The following is a 14,683-nucleotide window of genomic DNA, read 5'->3' on the forward strand; positions in this document are numbered from 1 at the left end:
TCCTCAAAAGGTTCTTGGCCCCAGTTAAGGTCGTATGGGACAGGTTTGAGTAATGCTCAAACTGAAACAATGGAAACCACCTTGCTTCATGGTCTCCCATACTGAGACTGCTGAGAGGAGAAATTCAATGGTAAGAATGCCATTTGTTTAAAATGGTGATGCAATTCCTATGATGGCATAGAGCTGCACAGGCTTCAGCTGTGCAACTCGTCCCTCAGAGACAGGGCAGATTGAGGTACCTTGTTGAAAATGTCACTGGCTGCTGAAGTGAAGAGGAACAAAGACAAGCCCATAGGTTGCCTTCACTGTGAGAGGAAGTTTCATGGACACTGAGCACACAGCACCTTACATTAGAGCCCGAAAATGTTTTCAGCCAGTTGTCCCTGGGTAGTACCTATGGCATGATAAAACTTCATGGAGAACTACCGAGCTGAACCCTGGGATCAACGTCCACACTATAAAATTTATCTCAATACACTGCTGTTCTTGCTAAAGACTGAAATAGCAAGACGTGTGAAAAGAGAAGATCTAACCAGGGGAGTAAGAAAGTGCCTTGAGAACCTCAGGGAGAGTTGAAATTGGAAAGTTTTATTTTTTTGTTCACAACTAGCAGAAAAGAAAGTTACTCCAATTTGAAGAGAGGCCTCAAATCTGTGCTAGAACATAATCCAGAGTACTCAGCCGTAACCTCTCTTTACACTGTAACTGTGCAGATGCAGTAACACAGATTTGCTCTTGTAATAAGACTAAATAAGACTCCAAACCTCACTGCAAGTACATTAGCAACAGACATCATTGGGCTTGAGTCAGAAGCACTAGGACTAACTGCTGAAACTGCCCACTTTTTCCTTGACGTCACTGAAGCACTATTCTCTAATGTCATCTCAGACAAATCATTGTCAAACGTGCACAGCTACCAAAAAACTTCCCTGCAGGCCAGGAAGTCTTGGAGAACTTCCAGCTTCTCCAGCTCTTGATTAAAAGACAGATGAGCAAGCAACCCTGGTCAGATGTTTTCCTTCTTCCTAGACAGCAAAGAATGAGTACTCATGTCCTTATGCAAGTCTGCATGTCTGGGTAGGAGAGGGCATTGAAGGCTGCCAAAGAGGTAGTTCAGAAACTTTTTCTGATGCTCCTTTCTTACCCTAGGATTGAGGTCCTGATAAAAGAAATAGACAAGCAGGTTATGCACATTGCTCAAACAAGTAAGGAAGATGAGTGCATTCAAACTATGCATGGAAAAATTAAGCAAGCTTTAAAGCCACATCACTGAGCAAGAGAAACCATAAATGAAGAGAATTATATTTATTTTCTAAAAAAAAGTAGAAACAAACAAGGTACTAAAAAAGAACACTAAATGCAGGGAAGTAAAACAGATCATCACAACTGGAACTAGCAAGCTAGAAGGAAGTGCTCTGCCATCGCTGGACTGGAGTTGAAAGAAGGAAGAGCCGCCTTCTCGTTCTTCCCATGGGTGTCTGGGGCAGGGAAGGTGAAGCACGAAGCATGTGCTCTACAGCCACTAACACAACTGAAACATGTCCACCCTGCCTGAATGGGAACCTGAACAACTGCTGAAGAGAGAGGCATAATTTTAGTAACTTTCACAAGCCTCCAGTAAATTAAGCCATTCATTTTTAACTTCACTAAGGGCAACGTAATTCAAGGATTAGAAATACCCCAAAATTAAACTCCCAAGAAAGCAAACTTCATCATTCTAGTAACAGGTCCACCCTTACGAATGCTGAATCTTTAAGGAAATTTTACTTTCCAAATTTAGAAGTATTTCTTCATTAGTAAAACACTACATGAAACTTCAGTTTTACTGGTAACTATTAAGAGAAAGCTTACATTCAAATTTAACAAGCATATTTATCAATTTAATTGATAAACTTACTTTAAAAAAACCCAACCACCTTATGCCTACTATTTCCAAAAGCAATATAAAAGTTAAATTGCACAGGCAAACAGAAAAAAGTTTGAAAATGTGACTTTAATTTGCAGACTCTTCTACTGTCCTCTTCTGCCTCCCTGTCACCTTCCCCTATCAGACTCTATCTCTGCCCTTACGTACCTTCCTTCCAGCTCCCATTTCCTAACCTTTCCCAGCTTTTCTTCTTCGTGTTTGTAAATATAATTCAAAGTGGTACTCTCTCTCCTTTTATATTGCCTGTAAGGCCAGAAACACTGATAGTACAAGAAAAGATAACTCCCTCCTAATACTGCCTGTCATGGAGGCCTCCAGAAGAACAATTCAATAAAAAGCTTATCTGTTCCTACAGCTGTCAGATTATTAAACCCAAAACATCCCCATTGCAAAAAGCAGCTTCGGGGAAAGCAGAGTATGTTTGGTGCTGACAAACCTTCAGTGCATTAAACTGACAAATCCATCAAGCCTTTATTCAGCATATGGAAATTGAGAGTATTCTGGCATTTGTAACTTGGCCAAAACTTGATTCTTTTTCGTGCAAACACCAACTCACATTCCCTGGATGCCAAAGTGATCCTGTTTCCTCCTACCTCACAGTTATCCAGTCTCTGCACCAAAGCAGAGCTTTTCAGAAGGTTGGGCTTTTTACTTTGAGGCAAACAGGAGCCATTTCCAATAATGAAAAAAAAAAAAAAGGCCACGAGAAGCTCATCAGGGAACATTTCCCTTTGTGTGATTTAGATATGATGATGGTACAAGGCTACAGAAAATAAGTTACTGAACTGGGGAAGTGCAGGCATAAAAGCATCAGGATTATGAACATACTCTTCTTCAGTGTGCTGCCTCTAAAAAGTAAAACTATTTTATACTGCTTTTTTACAGGTGACTTTCTATGTATATCATTAGTAAATGGATTTATACAGTTACGCTACAATCTCGGAGACAAGACGGTCATCCTACAGACCTTTCAGAAGGTCCATGCAAATGGAAATACATGGCATTCACTCAAAGCAGGAAGAGCTGGTAACGAAGGCTACCTGGACCTGGATGGTATCAACGTTACTCAAAAAGCTAGTCCTGGAATGAACGTGCTAGACACGCACACGGATTTTTTTGTTGGAGGGGTGTCATCCTTAAACCTTGTTAATTCCATGGCAGTAGAAAATGAACCCACAAGTTTCACCGGTTGTGTACGAGAAATTGTTATAAACAACAGGGAACTGAAGCTTACCGTGACTGACCCCAAAGGTGGAGCCAACGTTGGCGACTGTGATGGAACAGTTTGTGGGTACACAGTGTGCAAAAATAATGGAACATGTCAAGTTGAAAACTCAGGCTTTTCTTGTTCTTGCCCACAAGAGTGGATAGGGAGCACATGTGAACAATCTATTCACTGTTCACAAAACAGGTGTGGATCTCAAGCTCTCTGTATTCCTCAACCTACTTCGTTTTCATATATCTGTGTATGCGCACTAGGCTGGTCAGGTAAGTACTGCGATAGCAAAATCGAATTTTTTATAGCAAAGTTCGTCGGCAGCTCCTACATCAAATACACAGATCCTTATTATGGAAAAAGAGACCTCCAGCATAGCCGCATTTCTTTAAATTTTACTACCAATCAAACTGAAGGCTTAATAGCATGGATGGGAAAAGGTGAAGATGAAGATAATGATTTCCTTGCCATTGGTCTTGCCAATGGAACACTGAAAGTTGTGATTAATCTTGGAGAAAGAATCTCTGTTCCTCTAATTCATAGCAAATACTCCACCTGTTGTGACGAAAAATGGCATTTCGTTACTGTAGTTCAAAACCAAACTTGTATCAAGGTGTACCTTGATGAGGACCTAATTCTTTTTGAAGATATTGATCCACAGAGAAAATACACTGCTTTAAACTATGGAGGCATTTGTTATTTTGGTGGGTTTGAAATTGGCAGGAAAGTCAATATAGTCACTACAGGGCTTTTTCAGAAGGAATTCATTGGTAAAATTAAAGATGTTGTGCTCTTCCAAGATTCTAAGAAGATTCAGCTAATGAAAGCAGAAGGGTATAATGTTTACAATGGAAATTATGGAAATTAATTGAAAAACTGTTTAAGACTCTTTAGAAGTGATGAATTCCCTTTTCCTCCTGTTTCTTGTGTTAGCTGGCAGTGTAAGACTCAGGAACCAACACAAGCAAGCACTTAATAAAATTGTCCCTAACTTCTTCTGGGTTTTTTTATGTTGAGTATTAATGGCATATATAAAATGCGATCGGATGTTTTACTCGTAAAATTACTTATACATACTCTTTAGTGTTTACTTTAAAATAATGGGAAAGTCTGCAGTATTTTTCTTCATTGTGCTGGAAATAGTTTTGTAGACAAATAGGTAGTAATTAGCTTATAAAGCCAACCGTCACTCCAGTATCAGTTGTTTGTTGCTCTATGAGGACAACTTACCTGTTTCTCTGAAACTCTTAAATTTTATTAGAATGCAGAGTTTCTCTTTTATAATTTTGTAGTATTAAAATCAAGTGTAAAAACTGAATTGGGGGGGAGAAAAGGTGTACTTGGGGCAAAAAGCGCACATTTATTGTAATGAGAATTTTTAAAATCGTAACATCTCTAATTACTTCTTAAGTCCACAAAGGTAATGAAGTTGTTCTCCCTCCCTTCCGAGTCTCTATCCATCAGGTATGCATTTATGTAAAAGGGTAGAACTTAAGCCTGTCTTCACACTAAAATATTACAGTTAAAAAAGAACGATTTTAAGAGCAGAAAAGGTATTTTACTTAATTACTGAACAGATGTAAAACATGCCTGCTGGTTTTCTCCAGCAGAGGTCTCCCCTGTTTGACTCCATGAAAACTTTTTGTTTTAACCATTCACAACTGGAATGCAGGAATGTGGCAGTCTGCCTACAAATAACTTCTATTCCTAACAGCTTAAAAACTAGAAACTTTAAGAACTGCTTTGCTTTAGCTATACCTTTCTGGCTTATATGCCCCTAAACAAGATTTTGAAATTTTACTAGATAAAGGTTTTGGCCACAGTAAACTGAATTTCCAGGACTACATTTTTCGTGACTTTATAATCTCAAAAGTAAATACAGCTCTTCATACATAAATATAAAAACGCTATTCCTTCTGAAAAAGCTCAGTTATATTCTAGTTTAGTGAGCAATAAAAACAAAATAAATCAAGTTACATTTTAATGTGCTTAAACAAATGATTTATGATGGTATCTACATTTCTCATTTGACTGATGGCTTACTGTATAAGTAAAATACTTAAATAAAAAAAATAGTGATCAATGCCTATCTTTTCCTTTTTTACTTTACTATTGCTCAAAAGTACATAATAAACCATCACCTCCTTGCATGGAAATTCTCCGAATACAAGCCTTCAGTGGGTACCCATCAGAAACAAGTAACTATTTCAGATTTTTTTTTTTTTTTTTGTCTTTCCATAAATAAGATATGGAGCAGAGACAACAAGCACAGTAAAACTAGGTGACACGTGTTACTTGCCACATGACCATAATTAGTACGTAGCAATGAATGCACTGCCAAGTCAGTTACAGAGGACTTGAAGATAACTAAGGTGAGGGGGTGATGGAACTACCCCGAGATGTTTTAATAAGGATCTGCAAACATCTTTGTGAGGTTCTTTCTATCTTCTTCAGCTGCTCTGTGCCCTCAAGCGATCAGCCTGATGCAATAGAGCTTCTTCCCCTCTTCCCAACAGGCAGCTCATGAAGCCCACTTGGCATTTGAGCTGGCTCCAGATTCTTCTCCTCTTCCAGTTTCTCTTAGGGCGGCCTTTTACAGCCGTGTGGTGCTGGGGAAGGGAGCATATTTAGGGTTTATCCTGTTCTCCCTGGGGCTCCTGGCGTACTGCCAGTTCCTCATCAGTGCACACTGCTTCTTGTGGCCTGAGCAGCGATTCAGTGTAAAACAAGTAACAAGTAGTCGGAGCACTCCCAGCTACCACAAGCGCTGGAAGGAGAGTGACTGAAGGCAATGGAGAAGACAACATCCTTTATTCCTGTAGTAGCAGGATTTATTCCCATTACACTATCTCAGATTCTAGGACCAAACCCTGGAAACTGTCGCTGCTTGTTAATTTAAACTCTTAATAAAACTCTCCCTCAAGAGCAGTTTTACTGTGGCTCTCTTTGGGTTCTACATACAAGAGGCAGGTAAGTAAAGCAGTTGGCAAACTTGGAAAATGTTTACACATTCTTTCCAAACAAATTATTTCTGGTCGTTCTGACAGAAAGCATTCTCATCCCTTCCGTAAAGACAGCTGCAATTTTCATTGCTCCCAGTTTATTTTTAGAGCACAAATGGATGTGAATGTGAGAGACGGATCGCCAGGGCACCAGGAGTAGACCACTTTTGAACAGGTCAAAAGAAAACCTTCACAAGCAGAGCTGCTGACATAAAACTTACTCCAAACACCAGAACAATGCTTTGGTGCGCTTCTGTCCCTAAAGAACCCTGATGTAAATATTTAAACAACACAACACATGCATAATACCACCAGGTATATTCAATGGCACTACTGCTATACAGATCATGGAATTAATTTGGAAAAGACTAATTTAATCACATCATGTTATCATGCTATAAAACTTAAAAAGTTTAATATTGCTTCTAGTGACTAACAAACTGAGGATTTTTTCTTTATGAATCTTCTCAACTATGAGTCTAAGAAACATTACTTAATAAAAGCCTAACGTCCCCTTTATTGGGTGCAAGATTTTTAATTGTAGTCAATTTGACCATGAAGCCACCTGCAAGGTATCCAAATGACATTTTACCTTGAAATATATTCCTAATTAAAAACTAAAAATTAGTGTGTTGTTAAACTGGAAAGACGAGGCTTTTCTACAGCGAAGTGCAAAATGCTACATCAGTACATAAGGTCATGTACTCAAAGTGAAGAACAAAACGCTGAAAAACAGTTTTTCTTTATATAATGGAGTATTTTTGTTGTTTCTGACAGACTCAACAAAATGACCAGTGTGTTTTAAGAAGTATAAGAGCAGGAGATTTTAGTTTGTTTTCAGGTTTGCTTTTTTTGTTTTGGCTTTTTGTTTTGCATCAGTGGATGGTAGCCACTACAAAATATCAATTTACTAGAAGTGCCAATGGTACAAACACCCTTCTGCCCTTCTCCCCCCCTTCTTCGCCCCCCGAAACTCAAAACGACCAAGCCACGAAGTGTACAATGAATGTGGCATTCTGTAACTCAGCCTGCGATGTTCATTTACCCTACGGTTTCACACCTATGAAATCAAACACACACAGTATGTGAGAAAGTTTTATCATTTTAGAATCAAAATATCCCTTAAAATATTTACATTTTACAGTAAAAAGGATAGCAAAACACAAAGTAATGTACAAGCTTAGGTATTCAAGTTTTTGAAGCATGGAAAATGGTGGGAGAAATGAATTTACTACTACAAATCATATTTTCAAGAATTTAGGTTAAAAATGCTTTCTTATTAAAACAAGTGCAGTTTAAAGCAATAACATTCGAGCAGCTCAGCCTTCCAATTTCTGGTCACAAACTGCTTCAGATGCTTAGGAAATACTTGAAAAACTAATGAAATACACTTGGAATTATTTTATTGTACTACTGAATAATTTAAAAAAAAAAAAAACAAAACTCTTCACACCACTGAGCATATTACATTTTGTTGTAATGTGTGTGGATTCTGAGGCTTTGCTACAGTCTTTAAAAACAGTGCAATTTAAAAAGAAGGTTATTGTATGAAATTCATCTTTAAAATTACCAGAGCATCTTAAAACAGAAGAGAGCACAAATTACCAAAGGCAGCAACTATATTGCGGACTTGACTAAAAGCCAACTTCATCAGCTAAGAAAATTTCTAAGCCTTTATTGCATATTAATAAAAGAAATCTTTAAAATTTTGAATATACAGCAATGTAAAACTTTTAAAAATATTAAACTCCTACTTCTAGCGATAGTTGGTATAATGAAAAAAAGGATGAGTATTGGTACATCGAGTGGTACCAAAACACAGACTTGTTTCTGCAAAACACCAACACTGAATAAAAAAGATGGCACAATCCTAGCAGGCTTTTTTTTTTCTTTTTATACAAAGTTTTACGACATTACTCTAACAGTTTATTTAAATAGGATTTTAAAAGACTGCCTGCATCTTTTTACCTTTTGCTTTTAGTTCTGTCACTGTGGTCCCTATGTCTCTCTCTGTTCTTTTCACTTTCTCGTTCTCTATGCTTCTCTTTGCTTTTCTCCCTCTCCTTATCTTTTTCATGAGCCTGTTCTTCACTTTTAGGCTTCTCCGTCTTTTTTTCCGGATTTCTAGTCTCTCTGGGGCTTTTTCCATCAGCAGCCTTATCACTGTGTGGAGATCGCAATCTTTCTTTGTCTCTCTGTCCTTCCTCTCTACTCTTCCTCTCTCTGTCTTTTTCCTGGTTTCTGTCTCTGCGTCTATTTCTTTCAGAATCTTGCTGCTCCCAGTATTTTTCGTTGTTCCACTCTTTTTCATGTCTGTCTTTCTTTTGGTGATGGGATTCACTGTAAAATCTTTGTCTATGTTGATCATTTTTTCCTCTACTGAACCCTCTCTCCAAATGCTGTTCTTGTCTGCCCCAAGGATCGCTGTGGCGTCTTTCTGGTCTCCTACTGTCTTTACTCTGAAAAAAATTTTCTGGCCCCAAAAATCTTGATTGTTTGTGAGCCACTGGTAGCCCTTGTGCAATGGGTCCGGCATAGTGTGGTGGCTGACCTGATAAATGAGCTACTGGTGGCCATGGCATCATTGGATTTTGAGGAAAGCCAAAGCCTGGAGGAGGAAGAAGTGGAGGTGGTAAATGAGGAGGAAATCCAAACATAGGGTTGTTTTGTGGAGGGAAGTTATGAGGTGCAGGAGCCTGAAACTGAAATCCAGGTGGATTAGATTTAGGATGCTGAAAATTCTGCTGTGGAGGTCTAACAGATGAGAAGCTGCCACTTGTAATAGGGTTTGGGACTTTGGAAATAAATTCAGAACGAGAAGAGTTTTCGGTTTCAAAATGAGATGAAGTTGGTGCTGGTCCTCTTCTAAATGAGTTCACCGTTTCAATGTTTTGCATCAGTGCATCTTCCTGTGAGTGTTTGGTATCTTCCACTTGTGATGCACCTGCGTTATCTGCTTTTGCTGCAGTTGAACTGTACTGCGTCTCATTGGTTTGCGCATCGCTTTGATACGGGTTTAAGCCCACTTCTCCAGAAGACTGTTTATTCTCTGGTTCCATTTGATCATTTCCTGAAGCGTTCTGTCGGTCTTCATTTCTGCTAACGTCTCCTTCCTTGTTTTCCGAAGCATTAGTCTGCTGGCTTCGTCCAGCTGCCTGTCGCGGGTCTCTTTTAAGATTAATAAATGGTGGTGATTTAGAGGTATTAGCAGTGGTACCTTCGGCAGAGCCTACGTTAACACTGTTCTCATTGGTTTTTTTCCCTGCATTTGATGAGGAAGAAGAAAAGCTGGAATTTGTGGTCCTTCTAACTTCCTGTGCAACATTATCCTTGTCGGGTAACTGCCGCTTTGGGTCATTTTCTTTACTTTCTTCAGTTTCTTTATTCTGTGACTGAGCAGACAAATTTGCTAAAAATGCTTCTGTGGAGACATCTGGAGGTTTTCCCTTAAGACTCAGCCCTATCAAAGATCCAGCACTTCTTGCAGAACTTGAGGTCCCTACAGCTGCTGCATCCACAGTCGCAGTAGCATTAGCGGATTCCTGTAGATCATCCAAACCAGTCTTCGCTTCACTAACTTCAGTAGTTACCTCAGCAACATCCATGTTTTCTTCTTTTAAGGTTGCTTGTTCATTTAATAATGGTATGTCTTCACTGGGACTCGCTTCTGACTTGCTGTGTTCATATACCTGCCCTGTTGTACCCAACAGGCTTTGGAGAATATCATCCACTGGCAACGGTTTATTTGCTAGCTCCAGAGTAGAAGGCTGATTTTCCCATCCAACCAGGACTCCAGGAAGAAATCTGAGAGGCTTCGGTGGTTCATGTTTGGTACTTTCCACCAACGGTTCAATAACTGCTGGAACATCTTCTATATTAGATTGCTGAGGTTTATTTCTCTGCTTGTGTAGCACGGTTGTGAAGGAATTAAAAAAATCATTTTCCTCCTCTTCTTCTAGTGCCAACTCATGATGAGAAACTTCAGGTTTGTTTGGCTTGCTTTTCTTCTCTGGTGGCAAGTTACTCAAGGTACTTTCAGAAGCTTCATCCACAAAACTACTAGTAACACTTGCAACAGCAGTAATCTGCCTCTTCATTTTCTGGCGAATTATCAATCCCAGTAACAGATTTGGTCGATGTATTTCAATCCCTGTACAAAATTTTAAGAGCAATTTATCATCTCCTTATGTTTTGGTTAAGGCAATCATTTTAACAAAAATAACCCCCATACTCTTACAGTATATTATAGAAAGTATTCATTTTATGACATTTGAAATTTCTATCATTAAACATAACAAACAATACTTAAAATAATAAAAAAAATGTATTTCCAACAAAAAATTATGACTTCAAACATCGCAAATTAAAATTGCTTTAGGTACTGTATCCCCCACTATAACTTCCAAATACAGAATACAAGACAGTTATATAGGACACCTAGTCACATAAGAAAAGCCACGGAAGTTAAACATCATGTTAGTCTAACACAGCTACAGTCTGGTAACAGTGGTAGCAAAGCACAAGAGGGAAAAAAAAAAGTAAATAGCACACTTGCAACCGCAAAGCCGCCTAAATCAATTTGTGTTAGACATACTTCTTCGAAGATTTACCAAGAGTGACTTTCCAAAACGCTTCCCTCATTCCAGGAAGGCACTGTGTTTCAAGGTATGCTATTAGCTATCTCTTCACTATGTATTTTGTTCTGTATAATTTAGGTTCTTGCAAAAAAAAAAAAAATTATGAGTTGTAGCTCATCCTCTCTTTGTTTCGGCCCTGCCTATCTCAAAAGAAGAAATCATCCACAAATTTTTTAAAACCAAAATAAACTGATACAAAATAACTCAGGTGTAAGCAGAACTACTGAGAGACCTTTCAGGATCTTTTCTCCCTCGCCTGCCTGGTTTTTAAACTTTCCATGTCTTTTTTTTTTTTTAAAGTAAGTTTGGAACACTTGAGAAAAAAGGAATTAGTACATTTCAAATAATAAAAAATACTATTTTAAAGTTACAGTATCAATTTCAATCTCAGTATGACTACTATCATAGTTCACTTGCATCACTGAATTTACCAAGATTGTAACCTACAAAGCCACCTGGGTTAGAGGAAGAATGTAGTAAACATAAAACAAAGTTACACACACTGATTTTTTTGACAACAATACTTTAAAGTATCAGAATAACCTTACAAGGGGAAATTAATGTCTTTTCAAGGAAGGTAATATCATACTATGGAAAACTCATGACACGTTGGAACAGAATAGCTGACATTTTTAAATATTTCTGTCGTAAACTTCTTTAAGTAGCGTTACGATAATAAAGTTCCAAATTCCAAGCTGTACTTACCAGGCCCATCAAAAGGCACAAGATGATGTGGGACTTTATCTGAGGAACCTAAAGGGATGAGGTACAAATCTTTCACTTGCTTCATGTTATTGGCCGCCACGCCATAACGTTTTCTGCTGCTGAAATAGGCAAACAACAACGCGTAGGATATCTGATCCTCTTCAGTTACAGGGGTAAAGCGAACTACACAGATCTCCTGTTTACAAAAAGAGAGAGAAAAAGATGGTCAGATACATTTTTCTATGAAGTTTTAATTGGTTTAGTGACTGCTCTTTATTTAAAAGCACAGTTCAGAGGAGGAGAAAAAGCCTCCCCAAGAAGGCAGAGAACAACAGAGGAGACAGAAGGAGCAGAAGCAGGGCCAAAAATAATTAAGGAAAACTGGAGAAAACAAATAAAAAGCATTTAGTATAAAAAAAATGAATTACAGTGCATGACAGAAAAGCCAACATTCTATCAGCCAGCTAAATAACAAGTTTTAGGGAAGCATGCCAGCTTCCAAGTAATTATTCCCCTCCCCGCCCTTAACATTACTAGAAAGCTTTATTTTGTAGTCTATTGTGTCAGAGATATCCATTAATACTAGGGGAAGACCAGTATTCAGATCCCAGAATTATGACCAAAGCCCAGCTCAGGAGTCAATGCTGGGGCTGATGCTGTTTAATGGCTTAATTAACGACCTGGAAGATGGGACAGGAGACTCTCTGCAAAACTGAGATGACACCTAAGCAGGGGCAGTGGTCGATATGCTGAAGAGTGTGGGCTGCCATTCAGAGGGACCTCAGCGGGCTGAAAAAAATGGGCTGACCTTCATGAAGGTCAGCAAAGGCAAACGCAAAACCTTGCGCCTTGAGATGGAGTAACCCCATGCACCAGGGCAGGCCAGGGGACTGGCTGGCTAAAAAGCAGCTTGGCATAAAAGGACGCGGGGGTCCCGGTGGACAAATTGAATGTGAACCAGCAACGCGTCCGTGCCAAGAAGGCCAACGACATGCTGGGTGTCAGAACTGGAGCAGCCAGCAGGCCAAGGGAAATGATTATTCCCTTCTATCCAGCACTTGTGAGAGAGCATCTGGAGAACACTATCTAGTTTTGGGCTCCCCAGCCCAAGGACAACCTGCACATAGTGGGACAAGTCCAGCAAAGGACCATCGAGATGGTTTTGCATACTGTAACAGTACCAAAACAAAAGGGTAACACCTGAGACATGTGAAGTGGTGTCCAAACATTCACAATGAGTTACTGTCTTAAAGGAATACAAGTATTCTCAAACAGCAAATGGCAGGTTAAGGTTAGATAGTAAGAAAAACGCCATCAGCTGCCATCCATCCCATTCAACATAACCGTCAGCTATCTTTAAAGCGTCATGTATTTCACAAATGTTCCAGGAAAAAAAAAAGATCTTTAGGGTGAATAGGATGTATGTTAAACAGCAAGCCTTCAATACTTAAAATTCTTACCTTGGTCCCTGAAGCTTTGATTTTTTCTACATACTCCCAGACAGTGTGAGGAGATATCCTGCCACCTACTTGAATACTATCAGGTAAATCCTATGAGAAAGGACAACAGAAGTCTGAATCCAACGTAAAAATTGTGGTAAATCTTTCATTCAGTATCTATTTCATATATTCAAAACATACTTAATTCTTACAGCTCTTAAATTATAATTTTAAAATATCAATAGAAGTTACAACAGTAGAAACAAAGTAATTTACATTTAAGGTTTGGATATTTAAATTAGGATTTTCAGTGCAAAGTTAATGATTTGTACTAAATTAGTTATCATTCAATACTGTTCATCTATACCTTCCCCAAAATTATTTACTTCAGTAACATTAACTGCAAACATAACTGTACTGTGTTCTAGGAACACTCAAGTTATCTGTAAGATCAAACTGCTATGAGAGCCCCACACCTATGAAGGAATATAATAAACTTCCAGAATCTTAATCATGAGGGAAAAACATAACGTACACACACGTGCACATATAGACATAAACTTGATCTTGTGAATAGTGAATTCGATAATATCCAAGTAACAAAAATAGACTTTCAGAATCACTTAGGAACACCTAAGAAAAAACAGTTTTTTGAAATAAAGCAGAAGAGTTTTGAAAAGCACACCATATTCGTAAAAAATCCTTTAGTATTAAAGGGTACCGCATGCCCTGCACTTCACTGAAGATCTGCAGCAAAGTAAAGATAATCACATTAATAGAAGCCCTAAGTCCGTTTAATTAGAAAGCTGATGCATCCTGTGTCACTGGCCAGAAGTAACACTGAGCCTTTTGAGCTCTCTGATCTTTATTTTATGACACAAAGACAACTATTATAAGCAGTTGCATCCTTTTCCTGCCTCTCAGACACTGAAGAGAACACTTTTTTTTTTTTTAGGGACAATTTAGTCTTACAATTGAAGGTTAGGACCAGAATTGCCATCAGATAGGCGAAAAAAGAAACGCTGTTACGCAGGTTTCTGTTGTAGAAGATGAGAACATTTCTTGCACTGTCAACAGAAACCACCAGTAGACACTTCTCTTCCAAACATTGGCATCTATTTGTTTAATGCTTTGACTTCAAAACTGAGCTATAATTTTCTCACCTCTAATTCAGAAAGTGGATGCCACCAAGGTGGTTATTTCAGTAGCAAATTTTGTCCTATCTTTCCCTGCTACTTTATACTACAGAAGATGCTCCATAATAAACAAAAAACAGTTCAACTTTTATAAAACCAGCTCTGGAAATACTGCTGCTCATCCTCAAGAAACATCTTATAGTGAGATGAGAGCAAAACATCCTAAAATATATCAAAGAACTTGAATACTGATGAACCATGGGTCCATGTAGGACAAACTGAAAAATACTTTACTTACAAATATATACCCTAACCTACGTCCTCCCACAAATACTTTACTCAGTACAATGATCATGCTTCACTGCCTTTCATCATTATACTATTATTAGCCTGCAAGGTAAACAAGTTGCTAAAGTTAATACATGAATTTTTCATTCCTTGCAGTAAATATAAGTACCTCCGTTAAATACTCGAAAGAGCCAGAAACTGGATAAGCCTTAATAACAAACTTTGCCACTGAAGGCATATTGATAAAACCCTTCCAGATGAAATTCAGGCGTGCCAGAAAGAGACTTTCACATTCCACAGTACCAGGTGTTTCTGACCTAAAAAAAGACAAAC

The 14,683-nt window shown here is 38.4% G+C and overlaps 1 protein-coding gene across 4 annotated transcripts in view; it reads right to left on the minus strand.

Annotated features, from left to right (window-relative positions):
- Positions 1 to 7,226: 7,226 nt before the first annotated feature.
- The window catches only part of PHF3 (PHD finger protein 3), a 42,857-nt gene continuing 35,400 nt past the window's right edge, over positions 7,227 to 14,683 (minus strand). For all 4 annotated transcript variants that reach the window (XM_009333164.1, XM_009333166.1, XM_009333167.1 and 1 more), the window contains 4 exons: positions 14,520 to 14,667; positions 12,948 to 13,037; positions 11,488 to 11,683; positions 7,227 to 10,295 (listed from right to left, as the gene is read on the minus strand). In XM_009333164.1, the coding sequence (XP_009331439.1) occupies positions 8,110 to 10,295; positions 11,488 to 11,683; positions 12,948 to 13,037; positions 14,520 to 14,667 (2,620 nt within the window). In that variant the 3' untranslated portion in view covers positions 7,227 to 8,109. The remainder of the gene's footprint in view (positions 10,296 to 11,487; positions 11,684 to 12,947; positions 13,038 to 14,519; positions 14,668 to 14,683) is intronic.

Source organism: Pygoscelis adeliae, unplaced genomic scaffold (genome assembly GCF_000699105.1).
Source record: "Pygoscelis adeliae isolate BGI_AS28 unplaced genomic scaffold, ASM69910v1 Scaffold57, whole genome shotgun sequence".
Taxonomy (NCBI): domain Eukaryota; kingdom Metazoa; phylum Chordata; class Aves; order Sphenisciformes; family Spheniscidae; genus Pygoscelis; species Pygoscelis adeliae.